General features: G+C 40.5%; 1 protein-coding gene and 1 long non-coding RNA gene across 4 annotated transcripts in view; both read right to left on the bottom strand.

Annotated features, from left to right (window-relative positions):
• Window positions 1-1189: 1189 nt before the first annotated feature.
• The window catches only part of MICU3 (mitochondrial calcium uptake family member 3), a 43728-nt gene continuing 23021 nt past the window's right edge, over window positions 1190-21896 (bottom strand). For all 3 annotated transcript variants that reach the window (XM_082238220.1, XM_082238219.1, XM_082238221.1), the window contains exons 8-14: window positions 20076-20114; window positions 14281-14376; window positions 11244-11344; window positions 9624-9795; window positions 3996-4104; window positions 3156-3313; window positions 1190-1264 (exon numbers count right to left, since the gene is read on the bottom strand). In XM_082238220.1, coding sequence (XP_082094346.1) covers window positions 1196-1264; window positions 3156-3313; window positions 3996-4104; window positions 9624-9795; window positions 11244-11344; window positions 14281-14376; window positions 20076-20114 — 744 coding nt within the window. In that variant the 3' untranslated portion in view covers window positions 1190-1195. The remainder of the gene's footprint in view (window positions 1265-3155; window positions 3314-3995; window positions 4105-9623; window positions 9796-11243; window positions 11345-14280; window positions 14377-20075; window positions 20115-21896) is intronic.
• Window positions 17330-20066, bottom strand: LOC309540972. Its single transcript, XR_014223592.1, has 2 exons — window positions 19786-20066; window positions 17330-19746 (listed from the first exon to the last, which is right to left on the bottom strand). It is a non-coding gene; the product is annotated as an uncharacterized lncRNA (long non-coding RNA).

Raw genomic sequence — 21896 nt, 5'->3', positions numbered from 1 at the left:
GATTCCTGCTGGTTCAGACTAACCTTTATCTATTCTAGCATTCCAGCCACACTGGACAACCAGAGGAAGTCCTCAGGAAGCTCATAAGCAAGACATGAGAACAAAAGCTCTCTCCTTTGTGCTCCTCAGCAACAGGTATTTAGAGGCATACTGCCACTAGAATATATAGTGTGAAGCCGCTGGCAGCCTTATTCTCCATGAATGAGTTGATCACCTTTTAAAGCTGTCCAATTTGGTGGCAGTGAATGGCATACGTTAACTATGTACTATGTGCAGAAGTACTTCTTTTTGGTCTGCCTGATATCTCCAACCATTCAGCATAATTGGATGAGCCAGTGTTCTTGTATTATGGGAGAAGGAGAAAAAATTCTATTGATTTTCTCCATACCATACATTTTACCTACCTCAATAATGTCCCTGGTTCTTCACAGGGCAGATGCTCCAGGTCCCTAATCATTTTAAGCTGCTCTTTCCTGGAAAATGATCAAGGAGCTGGAGCAACTCCCTTTATAGAAAAATGAAATGTTTTCTAAATGGGGGAAAGGGGCAGAATGATCGTGAAATCTCTAACGGTTGCTTATACATTTTTTACTATCAAATGTATGACACATATTTATATGAAGTATAGGTCTCATTGTGCTGTTGTGGGAAACACTGTCTTGGAGCTTAACATGGCTCCATATATGCCAGAGGTCACCAATGTGGTGCCCGTGGGCACACATGCTCCCATAGATGCCTTTTCTGGTACCTCCCTCCCCTCTGCATGCTGAAAATTGTGCTGAAAGAAGGAGTTTGTGGTAGCCAACAGCATAGGTTGCAGTGCCTGTTTGGTATGGTGCCCACAACAATTTCTCCAATTTTCAAAGGTGCCCATGGACCCAGAAAGGTTGGCAACTCCTGATATATGCTAACAAAAATAGGTAATACAGGAGTCCTGGGTCATAAGCCTCCAGACTCAAGCCAAAAGACTTGGACATAGATTTTCCTAGAACAAACAAGTTTATGCACAAGTTCCCCAAGGAAAATGGAGAAGAAATTGAAATTTTGATTCTGAATGAACTGAACAAAATTATATAGAGTTCACTTTCTGATCAGTTATTTTGATTCTCAGTTGTCAAATGAAAGGTCAGCTAAGTATAGTGATAAATCTTTAACCAACAGTTTTAGAAACAGTGCATCATAGACATACCATAGTTTATCTGCTATTGAGTTCCTTCTTCACACAGGATTTGAAAGTGGTGTATTTTTGCAGGGTTTTGTAGCCCTGAGAAGAAGACAAAGAAGTGTGCATGTGCAAGCATCATGTGAAGGCAGCCAAAGGTGAGCGTTAGGAGATGATGGCATGAAAATAATAAAGGAATTGTACTCGTTAGTCATAGCATAGAAAACTCAGCAAAAATAATTTTAGGCTAAAATATTCATGCACCTGTGATACAATTATGTATGGTACCACAATATAGGAATAACTATTAATTTCAAAGATGCTAAAATAGAGAGTGTTTTTTTCTTAAAGTTCTTGGTAAAGAAGAGAAAAAATGCATTTTTGAAGCAAAGATTTTGAATCTACATCTTAAATAAGGTATTATGAAAACAGCCTCCATACTCTACTTTCATACAGCTTGTGTGAAATTACAAACATCACTACAAATTTTGGCAATACAGTCACTGTCCACAGGGTGGCAGTTAAACATACCAGATCTCAGAGCAGAAATTTGTAAAGTTCAGGTTAGAAAACAATTATAAAATCCCTTAATACATTTGCAAAGGAGACATAATATTCAGAATTATAAACAGTGTATATAGGGAATGCTAAAAGAAGATTGGCTAACAACACATTTTAACCCAACACTAATAACAAGGACAATCAGCAACTCCACACTACCGTGGCACTTTTAAAAAACAACATTCAGAGCACAAGCAATGAAATAAATTTTGTCACCACATTTTGAAAGCAAGGTATTACATAGTTGGCTTGCCAATTCAAATTACTAGAGAAGGTGTATAGATTCCTTCTTCCTTCTTTAAAGGCCTCATAAACCAGATATTATGTAAGAAATCAAAACTGGGGTTGTATGAATATTTCAGCCCACTTGCTTTAATCCTGATTTTGAGTCGCCCTTTGAGCTTGGCAGAGCACAAAATAGCTAGCACCCCACCTCATATGTTCCTCATGCTTCCCTGGCAGTTCCCATGTTCTAATGGGGAAAACACACACCCATACATTGGAGAAGGGATCATAATATTTGCCACTAAGGCGAAGCGCTGCTGTGTTCCATGCCCTCCGCCACCTGGTATTTCCTCTTCAAGACATTTTTTCATTAGAGAAGGGAGCTTTTTCAACTGTTTGAATAGTCCAGCCCAATCGTTTATGGGCTGAGCAAGTCGGTAGCGGCTCATTCCTACTTATAATCATTAACCGAAAATATTTATATTGTACATGTATTTCAGGCTTATAAATAAATGCAATCTGATTACTGTATTTTTGGTAGAAGACTAAGCCTAATTTAAAATGTAAAATTAAATGCACAACATTATTTACAGAATTACTTAAAAATACATTGTGACAAAATTCATTTCTGCTGACTACTATTTAGTTAATTTATTGTCTCTAGGGGGCAGTCAGGAGTACAGATTAAACTTCTAAAACTTCTAAAACTACAGGCTATCAAAAGCTTTTAGACATCAATTTCCCAGTCTATAAATTGCAATGACGAGACTAAACCTTCTAGATGATTAACTGGGGACCTACTTGATCAACAGCAAGCTGGATCAGAATGTGTCTGTAGACTTGGCTATAGAAAAAACAAACAAATCCCAGTTCTGTAAATTAAGGGTTAGTAAACTAAACATATATGGAGGTAGTTTTAACTTCAATAATAACCATAGATTAATCATGAGTTTCATTTCAAAGTCAGACTGTTACTGTTTATTGCAACATACACTATGAATTTTGGCACATCCTTAAATAATAAAAAAATACACATCTATGTGATGAAGATCTTGAAACCCTTTCAAGTTGAAGAGTAGAACAGATATCTATGAAAAAAATGGCTATATTTCAAATAGTTTTGGAAACAGCAAAAATTTAATAGTTTATGGACTGTTTATATCTCATTCATAAGTTTTCGTGATTAAGAGATAATCCATGTTCTTACCTTGAACCCTCGTTGCAATCGGTCTTTCATAATACCAATAAATTCTTTGTAGCTCAGCTGATCATCTTTGTCTACATCAAAGATCTTGAAGACAGTGCTCACTAAATGCATTGAAAGCTTCAAACCTGTAGCTACATATACTGCACGCTTGAATTCATCTATGGAAACAAGGAAATTTAGCAGCTAACCAAAATCATCATGCAACACAGTGATTACCATTACTTATTACTGAAAAAACTCATTCTCCATTAAATATATATATTTGTCAAGAGCACTGTGTTCTAAGTGGCCCCTTATTATAGCTTAGTTGCACAGCTGATCTCTTGAAAAAAAGCAACTGCTAATGCAAATGATAACTGTGGAGTACAGAATACATCTAATATACATGTATATCTTCATTCGTGTGGTTTGAGGTGGTTTGCTGGAGGCTTATAGTGTCTTGTATTATTTGAATTTATTCACAAATATACAGTTTGACCATAGGTGGAAGCATGCTGCTTAACTCCAGTGGAGCTGCTGCTTTACTGCTACTATGGCTTTACAAGCATATACCTACTAAAAAAAAGTATATAAATGGTTCATAGATGAGTCTTCCCTACCACACTTGCATATATTTATTAAATGGCAAGAAAACTCATAGATACACAAGAGGCATTTTATGTCTCATAAGATTCAAACATGGATAACTACCATGCAGTACATACATATTTAAAGAATTTTGGAGAGGTTGAACAGGCAGAAAAAGTACAATACTTGATGCTCACACAAATATTAAACAAAACGGATTTCTTTTCTTTTAATATTAAAAAAGTATTAACTATTGACATTAAATATTTTTACCTTTTCCTATGGAACGGTTTGCAAAATTATACATCTGCATTGCAATTGCGAAGTCTTCTAGATTATTCAAAAACTGGAAAAATGATCTGAATTCATCAAATGTAATGCCCTATGAATAAAAGAATATTGACATTAGTACTACAGAATCAGGGACGCGGGTGGCGCTGTGGGTTAAAGCCTCAGCGCCTAGGGCTTGCCGATCGAAAGGTCGGCGGTTCGAATCCCCGCGGCGGGGTGCGCTCCCGCTGCTCGGTCCCAGCACCTGCCAACCTAGCAGTTCGAAAGCACCCCCGGGGGCAAGTAGATAAATAGGTACCGCTTACCAGCGGGAAGGTAAACGGCGTTCCGTGTGCGGCTCTGGCTCGCCAGAGCAGCGTTGTCACGCTGGCCACGTGACCCGGAAGTGTCTTCGGACAGCGCTGGCCCCCGGCCAATAGATGTGAGATGGGCGCACAAACCCCAGAGTCTGTCAAGACTGGCCCGTTCGGGCAGGGGTACCTTTACCTTTACTACAGAATCAGAATCAGCAGCAGCATTCTTTAATTGTTTGGCAGCAGTTTTGCAGCTGATAATGGAGTCAGCATACAATGGAGATAGTTCTATACCTCTCATAGCTCCCTTCCCTCACAAAGTTGCAATCCTGCTGCCACAAGCCAAATTGTACTAGTAGAGAAATAATGCCTCTCTCAGGAGTCGTCAGGCCTCTCCCATGTGGCCAAACGGACAGAAGCTTTATTGGTAATACCTGTTCCCCACTTTCTGGGAAACACCATTTGTGGCATGGTGTGGTGATGGGAGGAGGGAGCAATTGGCTGTGGGAGCTTCCTGCACGGCTGGGAAGTGCTTTGTGTGCTTTCTAGTCAAGTGGGAAGTTGGGAGTTGAGTGTTGTTTTACTGTCAACAAGCCATGATCTGAAGCCATCTCTTATTGTTGGCTTACTCACTCTGGTTTATTTTGCCTATGGCTTGGCATTATGTATGAACCTAGTATCCTTCCTTAACCAAACTACTTAGACGTTTTGTTACTATCATGTGGTATACACAATTCGTTTGTATAGAAATAAATAAAATAAAAACCATGGTTTGTTTGCCCACTCCATCCCGGACACTCACTAAGCTACAAAGGGACATGGTAAGAGCGGCTGGAAACTAAACCAAATTTTGGAGAAACAAGTCATAGTTTGTTTGATCTGTGGACAACTGATGGTTAAATTTTAGTTTGATAAGCAATCCATGACTTTGATTTATGTGCATATGATACAGATATGTCCAGAATTCAAAACATGCAGTTAGGTTTCTTTGCTCTCTAATTCTTTCTCCCATTTCCCTAACTCTGAATATTTGGTCTTTTTTTAGGTGGGGGTGGGGGTACATGACCCATTTTATTCTTTAACAAGTATTTATATTTTTAATGCTTGTTTATACCACTATTATTGTAGCACATTCATTGTTTCTTTTTAGTACTGTGCTTTAAGTATATTTGTTGAGTGCCTTATCTGTGTCATGATACCGAAGCACTTTGGGTGTTTCCCCCTCCTTTTAACTACCACTAACTGCTAAATGATGCTTACTTGCTCTTTTTTAAGCCCCTCAAACTAAAATGTCAAGAGTTGAAAAGTGTGATCATTTGAAAATAAGCTGAACTGTTTACAAGTAGATTTAAAACAGTTAAACCTGATCTTTCTGTAAACAAATAAAAGCGAATTATATCCAAAGCACTCCATGCTTGAAAGAGTCCCTGCAACATCAACCCTATTGGTTTGCACTGATGCATTTAGCTGCCACTATGTCTCTTTGTTGCTTAAATTTACTCCAGACAACACCTTTATTTCCTAACAAACAGTTTAGCTAGCAAGGTTATTTGCTTTTGCAACTGCCCAAGTTCTTTGAAATCCTCTGTTTAGTCACTTCTAAGAACCACTCACTTCACACTGGCCTTCTACAAATGATCCTGTGTTAAGGAGACTGAAGAACTAGATTAAACATGTTAAAAGAGCGTATACCCTAAAGATGGCAAAACTGCACATGGGACTTTGTGGCATTCTATCACAACTAAATAATATGTCATTTAGGATAGATTATGTTGAAATTAAAAAACCCAACAACTTAAACACGCTCATTCAATAATATTTATGACAAATTCTACCCATCCCACTAAAAGGTGAGCACTACAAACACCAAAGCTCTAACTCGTGACCTTTCCAAGTAACAGTCAAAGTCCTGGTTAAACAGAAATGTTTTAGCTTTTTGCCTAAAAGCAAACAATGATGTCCCCAGGTGTATATCCTAGGGAAAGCAATCCAGAAATGGGGAGTCACTACTGAGAAGCCCCATGCTAAAACTGTTTTACGAAAGACAGCTATCTGGCTACTGAATTTTGCACTAGCAAAGGCAACTCAATGCATAATGCATTGCCACATTCTAACCTAGTACATCTTGTAACCTGCTTCAAGCATCCCTTTGTACTTTGTAGATGGGGCTGTTCTGGCTACATAAAGACTCACACTCAATAGTTTACTTTTGGTAGAAACGAGTGGGGCACTTCAAAAAATGTTGTTTTTCTTTTCATGGTTCAGCCACTCCATCCCATTCCCCCTGGTTTTCTGTCCCAGACCAGTCAGAATTCTGTGCCTGTTACCATGATCAGTTCTCATTGGGTGTGTGTGCTTTTTTCTCATACAGTGGTGCCTCGCAACACGAAATTAATTCGTTCCGCGAGTTTTGTCGTCTTGCGATTTTTTTCGTCTTGCGAAGCACGGTGTCGGGAAAGTTTTGGAAAAGCTTCAAAAATCACCAAAGTCTTTAAAAACCTCAAAAAAGGCTACCACACTGCGTTCTATGAGTTGCTCCTCGAAGTCAAGTCGCAACTGTATTAATGGTGTTAAGAAAAAGGAAACAAACTTGCAAGACGTTTCCGTCTTGCGAAGCAAGCCCATAGGGAAAATCGTCTTGCGAAGCAACTCAAAAAACCAAAAACCCTTTTGTCTAGCGAGTTTTTTGTCTTGCGAGGCATTCAACTTGCGAGGTACCACTGTATTGGGACACAGTGGTCTACAGTCCCAACTACATTAAAATCTTTGATTTCTCCACTGAATTCTATCAGAAGCTGTAACTTTTATCATTTGGGGACTTATCTACATACCCTCAAACATTAGTCCAATGAAAATAGAGATGTTGACCCAGTCATTTTGGATGGCTTCCAACATTTTATATATAATAATAAATAATAAAACATTAAAGATTAAAAACTTCCCTATACAGGGCTGCCTTCAGAAGTCTTCTCAAGGTTGTATAGTTTCTTATCTCATTGACTTGGGGGTTGCATAACTGCATACTCTCCAACATTTCTCCAATGAAAATAGGGATGTACCAAGGAAAAATAGGACATTCTGGGATCAAATCAGAAACCAGGATAGCTTCTGTAAATCTGGGACTGTCCCTGGGAAATAGGGACAGTTGGAGGATCTGTATCTATATGAACCAGGAAATGACCTGTCCAGACAAGGAAATTAGTCTTCCTACCATTTTTATATCTCTGTGCATCTTGCTTTGTATTTATCTTTCAGTTACTCATTTCCATTCTCCTTTCCATCTGATTTGCAGTTTCTTTCCCTCTCAGTCAGTCAGCATTCCCTGGGCACTGTGCATGCTTAATCCTCATTGGGCTGTTTTAAGGGTTTACTCCTTAGGGCAGTGTTTCCCAACCTTTTTTGGGCAAAGGCACACTTGTTTCATGAAAAAAATCTCGAGGCACACCACCATTACAGCCCCGTGACGTCAGCGCGCAGCGTCACGCCGGGAGGGACATGAATTGCTAGCAAATTACATAATCACCTCCTTGAGGGCTGGCTCATCTTCTCCGAAGGCAGAACCCCATTAATTAACAGCACAGACTCACACCATAGCCAAGACGAGGGGGGGGGGAAACCTCAGTCATGCACAGTCATGCACATGTGGGGGCTAAATGAGGACGAAGACCGGGCAGAGAGCAGGGTTCAAATCACCCCACCTGGCCAGGACAATCCCTGGGTGCTCCCTTGGGCCACTCGCCTGACCCACCTCGCAGGGCTGTTGTTGCGGGGATAACACGGGGAGAACCACGCGCGCCCCCGGGAGCTCCTTGGAGGAGAAAGCGGGCGATGAATGCAATGCACGAAATATATGAGAGGCGACCAGGTTTTGCAGGTGAGGGGCCCCCGCCAGCCTCCGCTTCCAACACCTGGCGCAACGACGCCGAAGTTTCCCCCCGGGCTCGGCTCGGGGAGCAGCGCTGCTCCCCCCGGCTCCCCTTCACCCTCCCGGCTCTCTCTGCCGCCCACTGGGGACCCCCCTCACCTGCCAAGTCCGGAGCGCCGGTGGAAGTTGCATGCATGCATGCAGGGCGCCGCGTTGCCATTGCATTGCACTGCACTCCATGCAACGCCTGCACGCATGCATTGCCTTACACGCCCGCCAAGGGGTCTCTCCCGGTCCGATGCGTCCCCTCCGGCGCGGATGCAGCATTGCAAAAACAACCCCCCCCGACGCAGCCCTACCTGGGGGGCAGCCTCCGCCTCCGCCGCTCCGCCTCGATCCCCGGGCTCCATCCTGCCGCCCGATCTCCGCGGGGGCGCAGGCAGGCTGCGCAGGGTCTGCGCGGAAGAGCCCCTGCCCGCCCGGCCGTCGCCGCTGCGCTCATTCCATGGCCGGGAGAAGAGCGCTTCAAACAAAACGCCCAGCCCGCCAGGCCACGCTGGGAAACGTAGTTCGCGCACCCCGCGCGGGCGCGGAGCCCAAGGGTGAGGGGACTACGGATCCCGGCAGCCCCCGCGCCGGGGACGGAGGGGGAGAGGCCGGGTGCAGGGATGGAGGGACGGGTGGGCGAGCGAGTGAGTGGCAGCCGCCAAGCCTTGGCCGAGAGCCAGGAAGGGCCTCCCCGGAGGAGGAGGAGGAGGAGGGAGGCGCAGAGCGGGAGGGAGGGAGGGAATCCCAGGGGTCATCTAGTGACGGCGCCCCAATCGAAAATTTGACTTAAAAAAAAAATCTTTCAAATTTTTTAATTTTTCCCGCGGCACACCAGGCAACATCTCGCGGCACACTAGTGTGCCGCGGAACAGTGGTTGGGAAACACTGCCTTAGGGTTCCCCTGAAACTGCTGATACCTCCCTCTTGTGTGTAGCTGTTGATGTATGGTTTACATGAGCAATGGCACTCAAAGAACTGGACTACAAATAGAATATAGAAGAATTCTGTTATAATTAGCGATTCTGAGATAATATCAAAAGCCAGTGAAAGGTGTTGTGTAAAATATTACTCATTCCTGCCTATGTGCCCAGGCACCATTCAGATGCAAAATGAACCCAGAATGTCCATGTCCAAAAACTCACTGAAAATGAATGAAACCTAAGTGGTTAACAGGACCTGCCCATTTTTCGTTCTCCAAAACTATTTGGCCTATTCCAACCCACCCTTCCTTCCCACAAATCCCACCTGCTCAATAGCAGGTATCACATTTCAGCACATGTAACTGGAAGTGATTGACATTTTCAGGTAACTGTGTTTTCAATCAGGCTATGATTTTTTTTTTTTTTTTTTTGTGTGTGTGTGTGTGTGCGCACACAGATGTTTGGGTCTTTGCTGAAAGCTTACTTGCTCTTCTGGCATGCTGCAGCGTACGTTTTCCAGATAGCTTGATGTATTTTCCACATTTGTATATCTTAAAAGTATATGAGCAAAGTCTTCCTCACTGATGGTAGTCATTCCATTAGAGTATGAAAGAAATTCTATTTCAAGAACTTCAGTTTGGAGATTATCCATAAACCTGAATTATAAGAGATATTGATTTAATAAATCTTATAACTCCATATGTAAAATCCCACCCCCTAATATTTCAAACATTCCAACTCATGCAAAATTAATAAACTTGCATTTTCATTAACAGCTGATGGACTTCTTGGTTTGACCTAGTAAAGGAAATTTATCATTGGCAGATCATTTCTGCGCACACAAAAATATTGTGAAAAATATAGAGGTGAAATTTGTGGGGCTAAAATGTGATGCAATGACAATAGAAAGATATTTTAATGCCAAGGGCTGCAAGCTACCAAAGTTACATGGTTTAGTATTGCACTCTATATATGTCTATTTAAAATGCAGACCCATTATTTTAAAAGGGTCTTACTATTAGGTAAGTATATAGGATTGCAGCTTAACTCACACTGGTTTCAGTGTGTTTTAAGCTACCTAAATGTGCAAAGGGTTTAAGCCATCTCATCAGAGCTAATCCACAGCTCTGCAAGTGCACATGGAGCTGCTGTGTGAACAGGCAGGATAACAAAGAAGCATTTACAGAACTGTCCATGTTACTAAAGCCAATAGTGAAGCCCTTTTATAAGAAGAATTTTCCCTATCAGACCTTATAGCACATTGGAGTAATTATGGGGAAAGTAGAAGAAACATATTTCTCTACAATTGAGGTGGGGAACCTGTAGCCCTCTAGACTACAACTCATGTAATTCCTGACTAATGGTCTTACTGGCTGGGGCTGTGGGTGGGTGTGGGACAGGTTTTCACTACTGTACCACAGATTTCAATGTCAGAGAGGCAAAGAGGTGCTGTTCCTTTTAAGTTCAGAAAGTTACACTATTTCTAAAAGGCACAGAAGTACAGATGGAGACTGATTATCTGTAAAGGTGGCTTCTCACCTGTCATCTATGTATAAAATTTGTGACCAATTGCAAAGCTCTATAGAGATCCAGTAAAGATAATTCTCAACATGGAATTCCGTGCATAAACAAAGGCTCTAATGCAATGGAACTACTGGATCATTCAGACCAAAAAATACAAAATAGATATAAGCCAAAAAATCAGGATTTACCAGTGGCTGCAGAACTGATTCATATTCACTACAGAAAATAAGATACATCATATTTTCATATTTTGATCTTCTAAATGGGGTACTAATGTATTTCTAAGTACTACAGAATGCTATGCAGAAAACTAAAGGTAACAAAAAGTTGTTTTTAGTTGCCCTATAGGCATCTGCTTAGTCACTTTGAAAATACGATGCTGGATAAGATAGGCCTTTGGGGGCTCTTGTCAGGTTCTAGGCTATGGAAGCCATAGACTCCAAAGGTTTTTTTAAAAAAACCAAAAAGTACCTTCTAAAAATATTTAAGGATACAGACAATATTATTGGCATGTATGATTTCTAATATGACATATAAAACAGGATTTGTACATATGAAAAGTATTAAAAGTAAGGCTCACCTATAAAAATCTTCAAAGTTAAGCTCAGCCTTTCCTTTCTTACCAAAAAAGTGTATCAGCAATGTAGTATCGGATAGTACACCAGTGATGTCATCTGCACGCTTAAAAACATATTAAGTATATTAATTGCTTAGTGTTGCAATAGCTTTAGTAACAAAAATAAAATCCACAGAATTTTACCAGTGCACTTTGTTTTAAAAGGATTGCTTCAAGATTAAATGCATCCATGCATCAAATACATATTAAAACTATTTGCAAGATCAGTTAGTAACGTTAGTCAGGGCATACTTCCCCACACAATATTTTACATTACATTTTAGCCTACCAAACTTAAAAAGTGATATGGTATGATCAAATGTGTTAAATAAAACCAGGGACCTGGGTGAAATTAATCAGAATAGTGAAATAATATAGTGAAAATAAGTTGGCACATTTTAAAAATGATTATGATGATGGAAAGGCAACCATCATTGCAGACGTATTTCTCATCCATAGCTTTGTTAATGTCAAAAAAGTGAAGGGAATATTTTGTTGGAGAAAATAATAAGGCAGTCCTACCTCAGGAGCCTGTGGTTTTTTGTTTGTTTTGATTTTTTGACAGTGATGTCATTTCTATGCAAAAATCTGTTCATGCAAAAAATGTCAAAGATTCTACTTCCTATGAGGAAAAACCTCAAGTGTGAACAGAGGAAGAGTGGAATTATAAGAAACAGTTCTATAGTTAAGAATACATATTCACACATTGAGATATTTTTAACCTGCAGCTTCTGAAATTGTAATCTAATAGGAGTAGCAGGTCCTCAATATGAGACCTGACTAGTTGACTTTCAGATTCATCTAGTACACAAACCAGATATATTTAAGCAGTATGAAGGATTGTGTATTTTCTTTTCTATTTCTGGACAGCATTATTAACCGTTGCATCTATTTTTTATTGCTTATTTATCAAAATACTGCCCTTCTGAAAATGCAAGCTTGACCTACAGTACCAGCTCAAATAATCAGCTCCCAAAGACCTTGCAGCAAGGCTACACTTGATTCATACAAATGACACTGACAGGTGACCATTATATCAATAGCTTCCAAACCCTCTGAGTACAGTTGGTCCTGAAATGGTGCAAATTCAATTTACAAGCACATGACAGATGCACCCCAGGACTTGTATTCTCTAGGTCATCCCAGGTGACCAAGGGAATTGCTTACATGGTAAAACAATTACAATTTCTATGAATTTTATATATTCATCATTATACTCAATACTCTACAAGTAAACCACCTATATCTACATGAAAATAATTATATGAATTAGTGGATGAGAAAGAAAAAATGGTTATAAAAGGGCTTAAAATGGAGGATAATTTGTTGTGTATGAACTATATCCTAGGGTGGATATACAAAGACCAGAAAATTCTTTATTCTAGGCAGCAGTACTCTGTCAGGGTCTATGCACATACTGTATGAAACCCTTTAATTCTGACTTCCCAAATAAAATGCTTTTCCTCTTCAATTCCCATAGCCTCAAGTCAGTGTTTATTAATGCATTCATTCCTTTCATTGAAAGAAGTCTAAATGTCTCCTCTTCCTCAAATGTCTTCCTTGTCAGTCTCACATAAATATGAAAATTGCCTTTCGTCTAGCTGGGAGGTCTGTAGATGCACCAAACGGGGCTTAAACCCATCAGCGAGTAAGACACAGAGCTAATGTCAGATGAATTTTCAACTTGCAGTGGGGATTCTGTGCCTTCAATAGATAATGTAGAAAATGGAATCTTGGCAGGCACAACCCCTCATGCAACAGTATGAACAATTGCCCATGCCTATTCCCAACTTCATATCTACTAAAATTAGCAGTGCCCAAATAATCCTAAATGGAAGCTATTCCAAATTACAATGGTTGTTACCAGGCAGAGCTGTTCCTTTAATCCACAGGTAGCCAACAAGCAGCTCCCAGTTGCATTTTATGTTGTCCCTCAATTTTTTATGATGCTGTCCCATTCCATCCTTACAGTGTTTTCTGCTTCCAGTTGGCTTCCTCTGTATTTTTCCTGGGTTTTTATAATTTCATCCCACTTTTGCTATGTAAGGAGCAGCATTCTAAGTTAGCTAATTTATAACACTTTTGTTTCTGGCCCCATATACAACCAGCATGTGACTCTGACAGATTTATTCCAAGGGAATGTACCCTTCAATAGAGAAAGGTTGCCCACTTATGCTTTTATGAAACATAAATGTTTATCATCATAAAGGTAAAGGTAAAGGTACCCCTGCCCGAACGGGCCAGTCTTGACAGACTCTGGGGTTTGTGCGCCCATCTCACATTTATTGGCCGGGGGCCAGCGCTGTCCGGAGACACTTCCGGGTCACGTGGCCAGCGTGACAACGCTGCTCTGGCGAGCCAGAGCCGCACACGGAACGCCGTTTACCTTCCCGCTGGTAAGCGGTACCTATTTATCTACTTGCCCCCGGGGGTGCTTTCGAACTGCTAGGTTGGCAGGCGCTGGGACCGAGCAGCGGGAGCGCACCCCGCCGCAGGGATTCGAACCGCCGACCTTTCGATCGGCAAGCCCTAGGCGCTGAGGCTTTAGCCCACAGCGCCACCCGCGTCCCTTTTTTATCATCATATGGTCCATTAAATGGAAAGCACTGAACCTATCTATACCTTTCAAATGTAAAAGACTAGTTCTTAAGATAGGCATACTTATAACTGTGAAGTATCTTTTCAAAATACAATATAATACAATAAAATAAAAAGATATCCAATATTCCAAGAATGAAATAAAACCAATTATTTCACTGTTAGTAAACAAGAAATATGGCAGTTTAAAGTATGTGTCAAATGCATGTTTTTCTTATGCAACAAATATAACAAATGTAAATACCAAACAAAAACCATGGGAAAAACAAAAACAACAACCCTAAAGCAAGGAGGGGTAATTAAAAAGTTTAAAATATTTAGAATATACACAATAAAATGGAATATGCAAAAGAAAAAGAAAACTGAAGAACAGCTCATGGACCATACAGAGGTTTTGTTATACCTCTGCAAGGTCTGAAAAGAGTGCCTGGCTTGTGCTACGTCTCAGAGTATCCCAATAGCTTCTTGGAACCAGGTCCTCTCCTTCTGTTTTTAGCACCTGCAAAATTTTCAAGATGCATAGGTTTGGTGGGAAGGGGTAATAAAGTAATAAAAATCAAGAGCAGCTTATACACTTTTACATCTTTGCTAACTAATCTTCAAAAAGAGAAAGCTCTATGTGATCACCTTCTCCATTTTTCCTACACAAAGAAAAATACTGTATAACGCATAATACATTGCCCTTTTAAAAGCAGCAGAGTCCCTGATAATCACTTTCTTATTCATGATGATGCAATCTTATTAGGTTGATATTGCCATCTTTAAAAAAATATTACGATATAGCTTTGCACATGGGATCAAAACATAGTTTTGTACACATTTTAAAAAAGAATGATTTTCATGTGACAAGTTTTCTTCTTTTTCATGTGCCAATAGAAACTTAGACTTTTTTCATTCTATTTTAGGGGGGAAATGTGGGTCCATTCCAGAAAAAGTTAGTCATGGTTCTCCATTGAAGTAAATGGGCTTTCAGTCATGACTAATTTGTCTCACTGAACTTTCTCCTAATTGGAGCCTATGAACTCTCTCTTAATTGGAGCAAGTTTGTGAAGTATTACTCTTACTAGATTAAAAAGAAGTATGGGGAAGATCCCACCCAATTAAGAATTTTAAGTTCTATTTATTTCAATGGGAAATACTTAAGCACACGCTTAACTATCTCCTACTGAAATCAGAAGAATTTAGTGACATTTAATTAGGCTGGATTATGCTTGGAGTTTTGATCAGTAGCCAACATATATGAAAAGATAAAAAGAACACCCTCTCTATATATCATATAAATATTTCTAGCTACTTTAGATATTTTTCTTCAGGCAAGAAAGCTATCTTTAATTATATGTGAAGAAATAATGTTCTCATGTTGGGTTTTCTGTAGTGACATGTCAGATGACACAGAGTGAAGCTTACAACGTGCATGTTTGTATACTATGTCATCCTTCTGAAAAGTACCAAAATTATTCAGCTGACATTCTGATCCATAAGTACAGTCAGAAATAAGTACCATCAATTTTAACTAAAATTCCAAAAACGTGTGCTTAGAAAAGTAGTGCTGGGACTCCAAACTTTCAAGCAATATTGTATGAAGCTTTGTGCTGAAATCCTGGAGTTATTTTTTGAGAGGCTGAAGAAATGGGAGTGTGGTAGACAGACACCTGAAACAAAAAACTAGGAGCATACCAGGTATTTCCAAGACAAGTCCAGTACTCAGCTCATAGATGCTTCATGAGATAACAGCAAGAGGTGTGTGGGGTGGGTGTCCATGTTTGCTGCTATCACAGCTGCCAGTCCTGACCATCTTTAAGTAGTTAATGAAGGGGTCTTTCTCTATACAAAACAATTTTGTGCTTGTGGTTCGGTTGGTTTCTAAAAAATGTTTCTCGTTATATTCAGGTGAGGGTATTGGCCATGGTGCTGTACTACAGCATCTCTTTCTTCCTCCTTTCCTATGGTTCAAAATGCAGAGGACATGCAGTAGGAAACCACACCATTAAAGATTTGGTATCTTTTTTTTTCCTTCCAAGGGCCATCATAGCTGTCATTTGAAAACACTATCAATCACACCTCAGTCTTCCCCTGATGTGAATGGATGTGGCTTATACCCATAAATGCAGCATCCTTAAATGTTATAGTGACAAGATGGGGTAGCGTATCTAGAAAGGTGAGAAACACATACTATAAACAAGGAAGTGAAATAATTCACAGTAGGCAGAAGGATCAGGGTAGAAGGGAAGATTTTCCATCCTACACTTTGCTTGTACTCACATTCCTTGCATGTCTCTGTGTTTGCTGTTGGGTCCCTTTGAGAGCTGTCTCCATGGAGATAGTTCTCAGCAGCTGCTACAATACGAATATTTCAAGGTGGGAAATCCCTCACTTTAGCTGGGTTACTTCAACAGCAGGTGTGTATCACCTCCATGGAGACAGCTGTCAGTGGGAGATACTGATGGATGACATTACTGTAAAATCCACCTTTTTCTGGGATTTCCTGTCTTGAGTAGGATTGCTCAGGTGACGGTGAAGATAGGTCTCACTGGAGACTGTCCTGTGAGTCCATGGAGGCAGCTCTTAGAAGCACACAGCACCAGGTGTTGACATCTACTTAAGCCTGATTTCCTGGTGACTATGGTTGCTTGATGGGCAACAGGTTCCTGTGACACCAGCGATACTGATGGAATGAACTACAGGACACATTACAGTGGTGCAATCTGAACTTGCCAGTAAAAACTATCCTCTGTTGGGAAGTAGGGGCTCACCAGAACCCAAGAGCTGCTTGGTCATACAATCTATTTAACATAATATTCTGTTTTCTTGTAGTGGTTCTGTCAGATTCCATAGCAAAATTCAGAAGTAGACACAGAGAAGCAGTTCAAGGTGACTTGTGATTATGCTGCTAATGTTTGTACCTAAGACCATTTACATTAAATATACAGGGTGATTCATAATGAAGTAGAGAGTTTCCAGATGCTGTAAGAGAGTAACAGGTGACAACATGGACCACAACTGTGAACCGTGAGGTAGATGTACTCATAAAGTTTGTGTTCTGCTACTAAGGGGAGTGACATATGCGATAACGCATGTGTCATGTGACTAGTCAGGCAAAATGGCTGTGTGTACAGTGCAGAAGGCCTTTTTGTGTTCTTGAATTGAGCAAAACATGATCTGTAACTGTTGTGCGATGGCATTTTCTGAGATTCAGAAAAAAACCTCCAAGCAGAAAATGTATCTATGACTGGAATAAAATATTTTGAAACTACGGGCTGTTTGTGCAAACTTAGAAGTCCTGGATGACTGTGGTATCGGAAGAAGTCATCAATAGTGTTTGCACCACCATTCAACGAAGCCTGGGAAAATCAATGTGTAGGGTGAGTCACATTTGGGCAGAAATGGATTACCGGTTTGATGTGTGTCATGTGACAAAGGGTGCACACATAGAACATCTGTGACTGTTTATAAAAAAACCCTTTAAACATTCCCCTACAGTTCTGTTACAAGTAACATAAGATATATTACATTCTTTTTTTTATAGTGCATTGAAACTGTATACTTTATTATGAATCACCCTGTAGCGTAGTATATATGTAAGCAGCAGAATGCAGAAATGGTTGGGAAGCCACGTCCAAATTGTTGCGTCCATCCCACACCTAATAATGAACATCCATGGCAGATAGTAGCAGTTGTGCTATTCCTGACGGAGGGTGTCCTGGGGAAGAGTTATGTTGACTACAGAGGAAGGGGGTTATGCGTCCCTCAACTACAAAAGGATGATGAGCAGTTCCCTGATGGCCTTTGGTTCAAGGGATAAGCAGATGCATGTAGCAGGCTGTCAAGGCATTTAATATGTGGGGGCGAATATCAGATCCTCTAATGTCTCACTCCTTCCATGTTGACTGGTATGACAGAGTTGGGTACAAGGAGAAGTGCTCTTAATGCTGACTCAATGCTCAGAGGCATCATTCATATGCTGAGACAGGAAAAACCATTTGTCACTGCACTCATACAACTTTTAGGTAATGCCAAAGTGGCAAATGAAGGTGTAAGCACTTTCCACAAAACTATCTTGAGCTCTCTTCTTCTCTTCCAAATCTTTCAGGTGCTGCAGCAGATATGGCAGAACCAAGATTCTTCTTTTAGGGGTTGAGGGGAAGATACTGAATCAACCTCAAAAGATGAGAATCTTGTGAACCCAGGAGTGACAGGACCCTGGACATCCATCTATACAGCCATGTGCTGGCAGCTAAACCTAGATATTAATCATTTTTCAAACTTAGATTTCAGGGAATAAACAAGTGTGAAGAAAGACTGGGGGGGGGGAGGTTTCTAGAGGAGCAGCCATGTTAGTCTATGGCAGCAAAAACAACCAAGATCGTTGTGGCACTTTAGAGAGTAACAAATTATGGTTAAAAACTTTGTGAACTTTTGTGAATAAATCTGTTAGCCTTTAAAGTGTCACAAGAATTTTTGTTTTTGTTTTTTAAAATAGTATTCTTTAGCTTTAGCTTTACCAAGTTACACTGCATTTAACTTCATGGCTAATTCCAGCAGTAGAGAAAAGTCTGCATCAATACATTAGAAACAAAATTAATATATATTTTCATGTAGCTATGATTGCCAATCTTAATTTATATAGTACATGCAAATACCTTTCTCATTAGCTTCAATGGTATGTGGATTGCTTCATAAGCATGCACATATTTAATTTTGCATCATTTACATGTTAAACCTAAAATTCTACAGATGAGAACCTTCACAATAAGTCTTATCCATGACATAAATAGTTCTATAGTTGTGACCTATAGTTGTGATCAATGCACTTTTTTCAAATAAAATCTGTTTAGCAGAGTCAAGAAAGGCTTCACAACAAAATGGTAGTACAGTATCTTTCCATTTCAACTTGGGGCTGAGTAAGTGACTGGACAAAAGAAAAACTTCTCAGGCCAGTGCCTAGAACTCATGGACTAATGGAGGTAATTGCGAGACAAATACGCATTGCCATAATCCTTATCATGGGATTCTCAGGCAAATATATTATATTGTCTGAACAGTGAAACAAGTAAAACGGTATCCAATTCTGGGGTACCATTCCTAAAATGTATTTGCTAGAAAAGTCCAACCCAGGAATAATTCTGTGAGAGGAAATGTATGTGTGTGCATGTGTGCATATACTGTAAAAATACTAGCTAACTAGCTTGATACTTGATGTTATCTGCTGTATTCAATACCAAGGATGTTAGTATTTTTACATTATACATGCTTCATCTCCATAAAAGATTATACTAAAGTCATCAGCTGTGACATTTTCAGTTCAGCCAGTCATGAGGCACATGCAGTGCATGCGAAATACATACACCAGGCCATGCACCAGAGAAGTAACTCACAATATGAAAGAAAAGGGGGGCGGGGGGAGGACAGAAGCAAGTTCCTGTATTTTTTCTTGTAACTTAATCAAACGTCAGGCAGAACGGTTCCTCCTTTTTCCCTGCATGCTGCTGCTAAAAGGCTCCCAACCCCTCCAGAACCAATTTCAGGGAATGTAAAAGGGAGGAAAGGGAAAATCCCTGTTGCAGAAGCCCTTGCACAGGGCTTCCATTAGTTGACTCCTGCCCCTAGTACTAAAATCCTATCAAAATAACCTCATCTACCCTAAATGGTATGGTGAGCTCAACAAAAACAGGAAAATCTATTATCTAGTGTGAGGATTAAAGCTTGCATTTGGTGAACAGTCAGAGTCTGATCTACCGGGGATTTGAAAAATGAAGAACCTATTGAGGCAGTGATCCCTCGTGCTTCTACTTTGCTTATATGCTATATATAAAAAAATGGCCAAGTATTTCTTCAGTATGAAACTGACTCAGCTTACAAATGAAAGATCCTGCCCACCCCTCTAAAAGTTCTGCAGCAGTGAAATAACAAATAACTGTTACACCTTCTACCAGCTTCCTCCACCAACCCCTTCATTGATCCTCCTTCCAAATCAGCTATAGAGTAAAACTGGAGTCCTCTTGGTGAGGGTGCTGGTAAAAAGTCACAGCTGCATCCTCTCCTCTTACCTAAGGCTTCCCCCCAGGCAACCTTAAAACAGTTTCTTATCAACTCTGAACATTTTGGTTTTAATTTAACGCTGTGCATCATTTCTTGTAGTGAATGCTGCTTTCACATAGATTTAATACTTCAGAAGTATAATACATTTAGAGTACATACAGCATTAGTAGAACTGTGGTATCCATAAAGCTGGAGATGCTGATATAGTAAAGAAGAGTGAAACGAAGAGTTGCATTTCAAAATGAAGCCAGGATAAAAAGAAAAGATAACAGTAGGTTAGGGCATAACAACTTCCATTGTACTTGTTATGAAATACAGTTTTACTTAAAGATAAGTCTTTGTTTAAAATTAAACAAGTTCAACAATATTTTTTAAATTAAAATGTTCTTAAGATTTTTAAAAAGCAGGTCATCAAAACAAACTATTGTCACCACAGCAATAGGATTATCAAAAATGAACGACTGAACAGAGTTCCACCCACAACAGAATTCCAACAGAAACCAGGATTCCAACAGGGCAGAAACATTGCTGTAGTAAGCCCAGTTTTCTGTAGGAACCACTTTTTGGCTGGTTCTGCAGCTGCTCTAGAAATAACAAACCAGAACGAGGGAAGACATCATTTTTGCCTCCTCTTCAAGCACCTTATCCCCCCCCCCTTATGAATTGCTGCCTATGAAGTATCTTGAAGCAATTTCAAAATAAAATGAAAACCATATACGAAACAATTACATATATAATAACAATTTCAAATAAATTCACAGACTGATGGGGATTTAAAAAAACTCTACTTGTTAAAAGTCTTCAACAGGTGCCGAAAAGAAAACAACAGTGGCACTTGTCTGAAATGTAATGGAACGGAGTTCCAATGATAGGTACCGCTACACTAAAGGCCTGCTTCTGACATGATGTGGAATGGACCTCCTGATAAGATGGTATCTGCAGGCTGTCCTTTTCTGCAGGGTACAGTGATCAGTTGGGTGTGTAAGGGATGAGATGATATTTTAAGTATCCTGGCCACAAGCTGTATAGAGCTTTTCAAGGTACCAGCACCTTGAAAACAGCTCCATCGCTAATTGCTAGTCTGTACAATTATTTCAGGAGCAGGTGATAGCCTGCCCCAGGAGCAGCTGAGCAGCCACATTTTGCACTAGCCACATTTTGCACCTCAAGGACAGGCCACATAAAGTGCTTTGTAGAGGTCCAATCTACAGGTTACCAGCATATCTTTGTACAGCTTTCTGGGTCATGTGGCCAGCATGACTGGGACAGAGCAACGGGAGCTCACCCCGTCACATGGATTTGAACCGCTGACCTTCCGATCGGCAAGCCCAAGAGACTCAGTGGTTTAGACCACAGCGCCACCCACATCCCTATAGCATATAAACAACAGCTGTCAGGCAATCCTGGTCCAGAAACAGCTGTAGCTGTCTTAGCAGCTGAAGCTGGAAAAAGGCACTCCTAGCTACTGGGGTCACCTGGGCCTCTAGTGACAAAGATGGATCCAGGAGCAGCCCCAGACTATGAACCTGCTCCTTCAGAGAAAGCAGGGCCCCATTCAAAGCAGGAAACTGACCAATTACCCAGACTCAAGAGCTGCTTGCCACAGCACCTACGCTTTGCCAGGATTCAGGGTCAGTTGGTCCACCATCAGCCCACCCCCAGGCCTAGGGCTTGAACAGCCTCTCCTGATACAGATGTTATAGAGATATACAGCTGGGTATCATCAGTATACTGTTGAAACCTTGCCCCCAATCTCCTAATGGCTCCATATAGATGTTGAATATCATTGTGGACAAGCACAACTGACAGGTGTCTAAAATATATTCTCAATGCTATTCTCTGAAACTGACCTTGGAGATTGGCCCAGAACCACTGTAAAACAGTGTTCACAATGCCCATCTCACAAAGTCAGTTCACGAGGATACTATGGTTAATTGTATCAAATCCCCTGCGATATCAAGTAATGATTACAGGGTTGAC

The sequence above is a fragment of the Podarcis vaucheri genome (genome assembly GCF_965113315.1).
Source record: "Podarcis vaucheri genome assembly, chromosome: 9".
Taxonomy (NCBI): domain Eukaryota; kingdom Metazoa; phylum Chordata; class Lepidosauria; order Squamata; family Lacertidae; genus Podarcis; species Podarcis vaucheri.
Note: the sequence above shows the minus strand (reverse complement) of the source record. Positions and strands in the feature narration are given on the sequence as shown.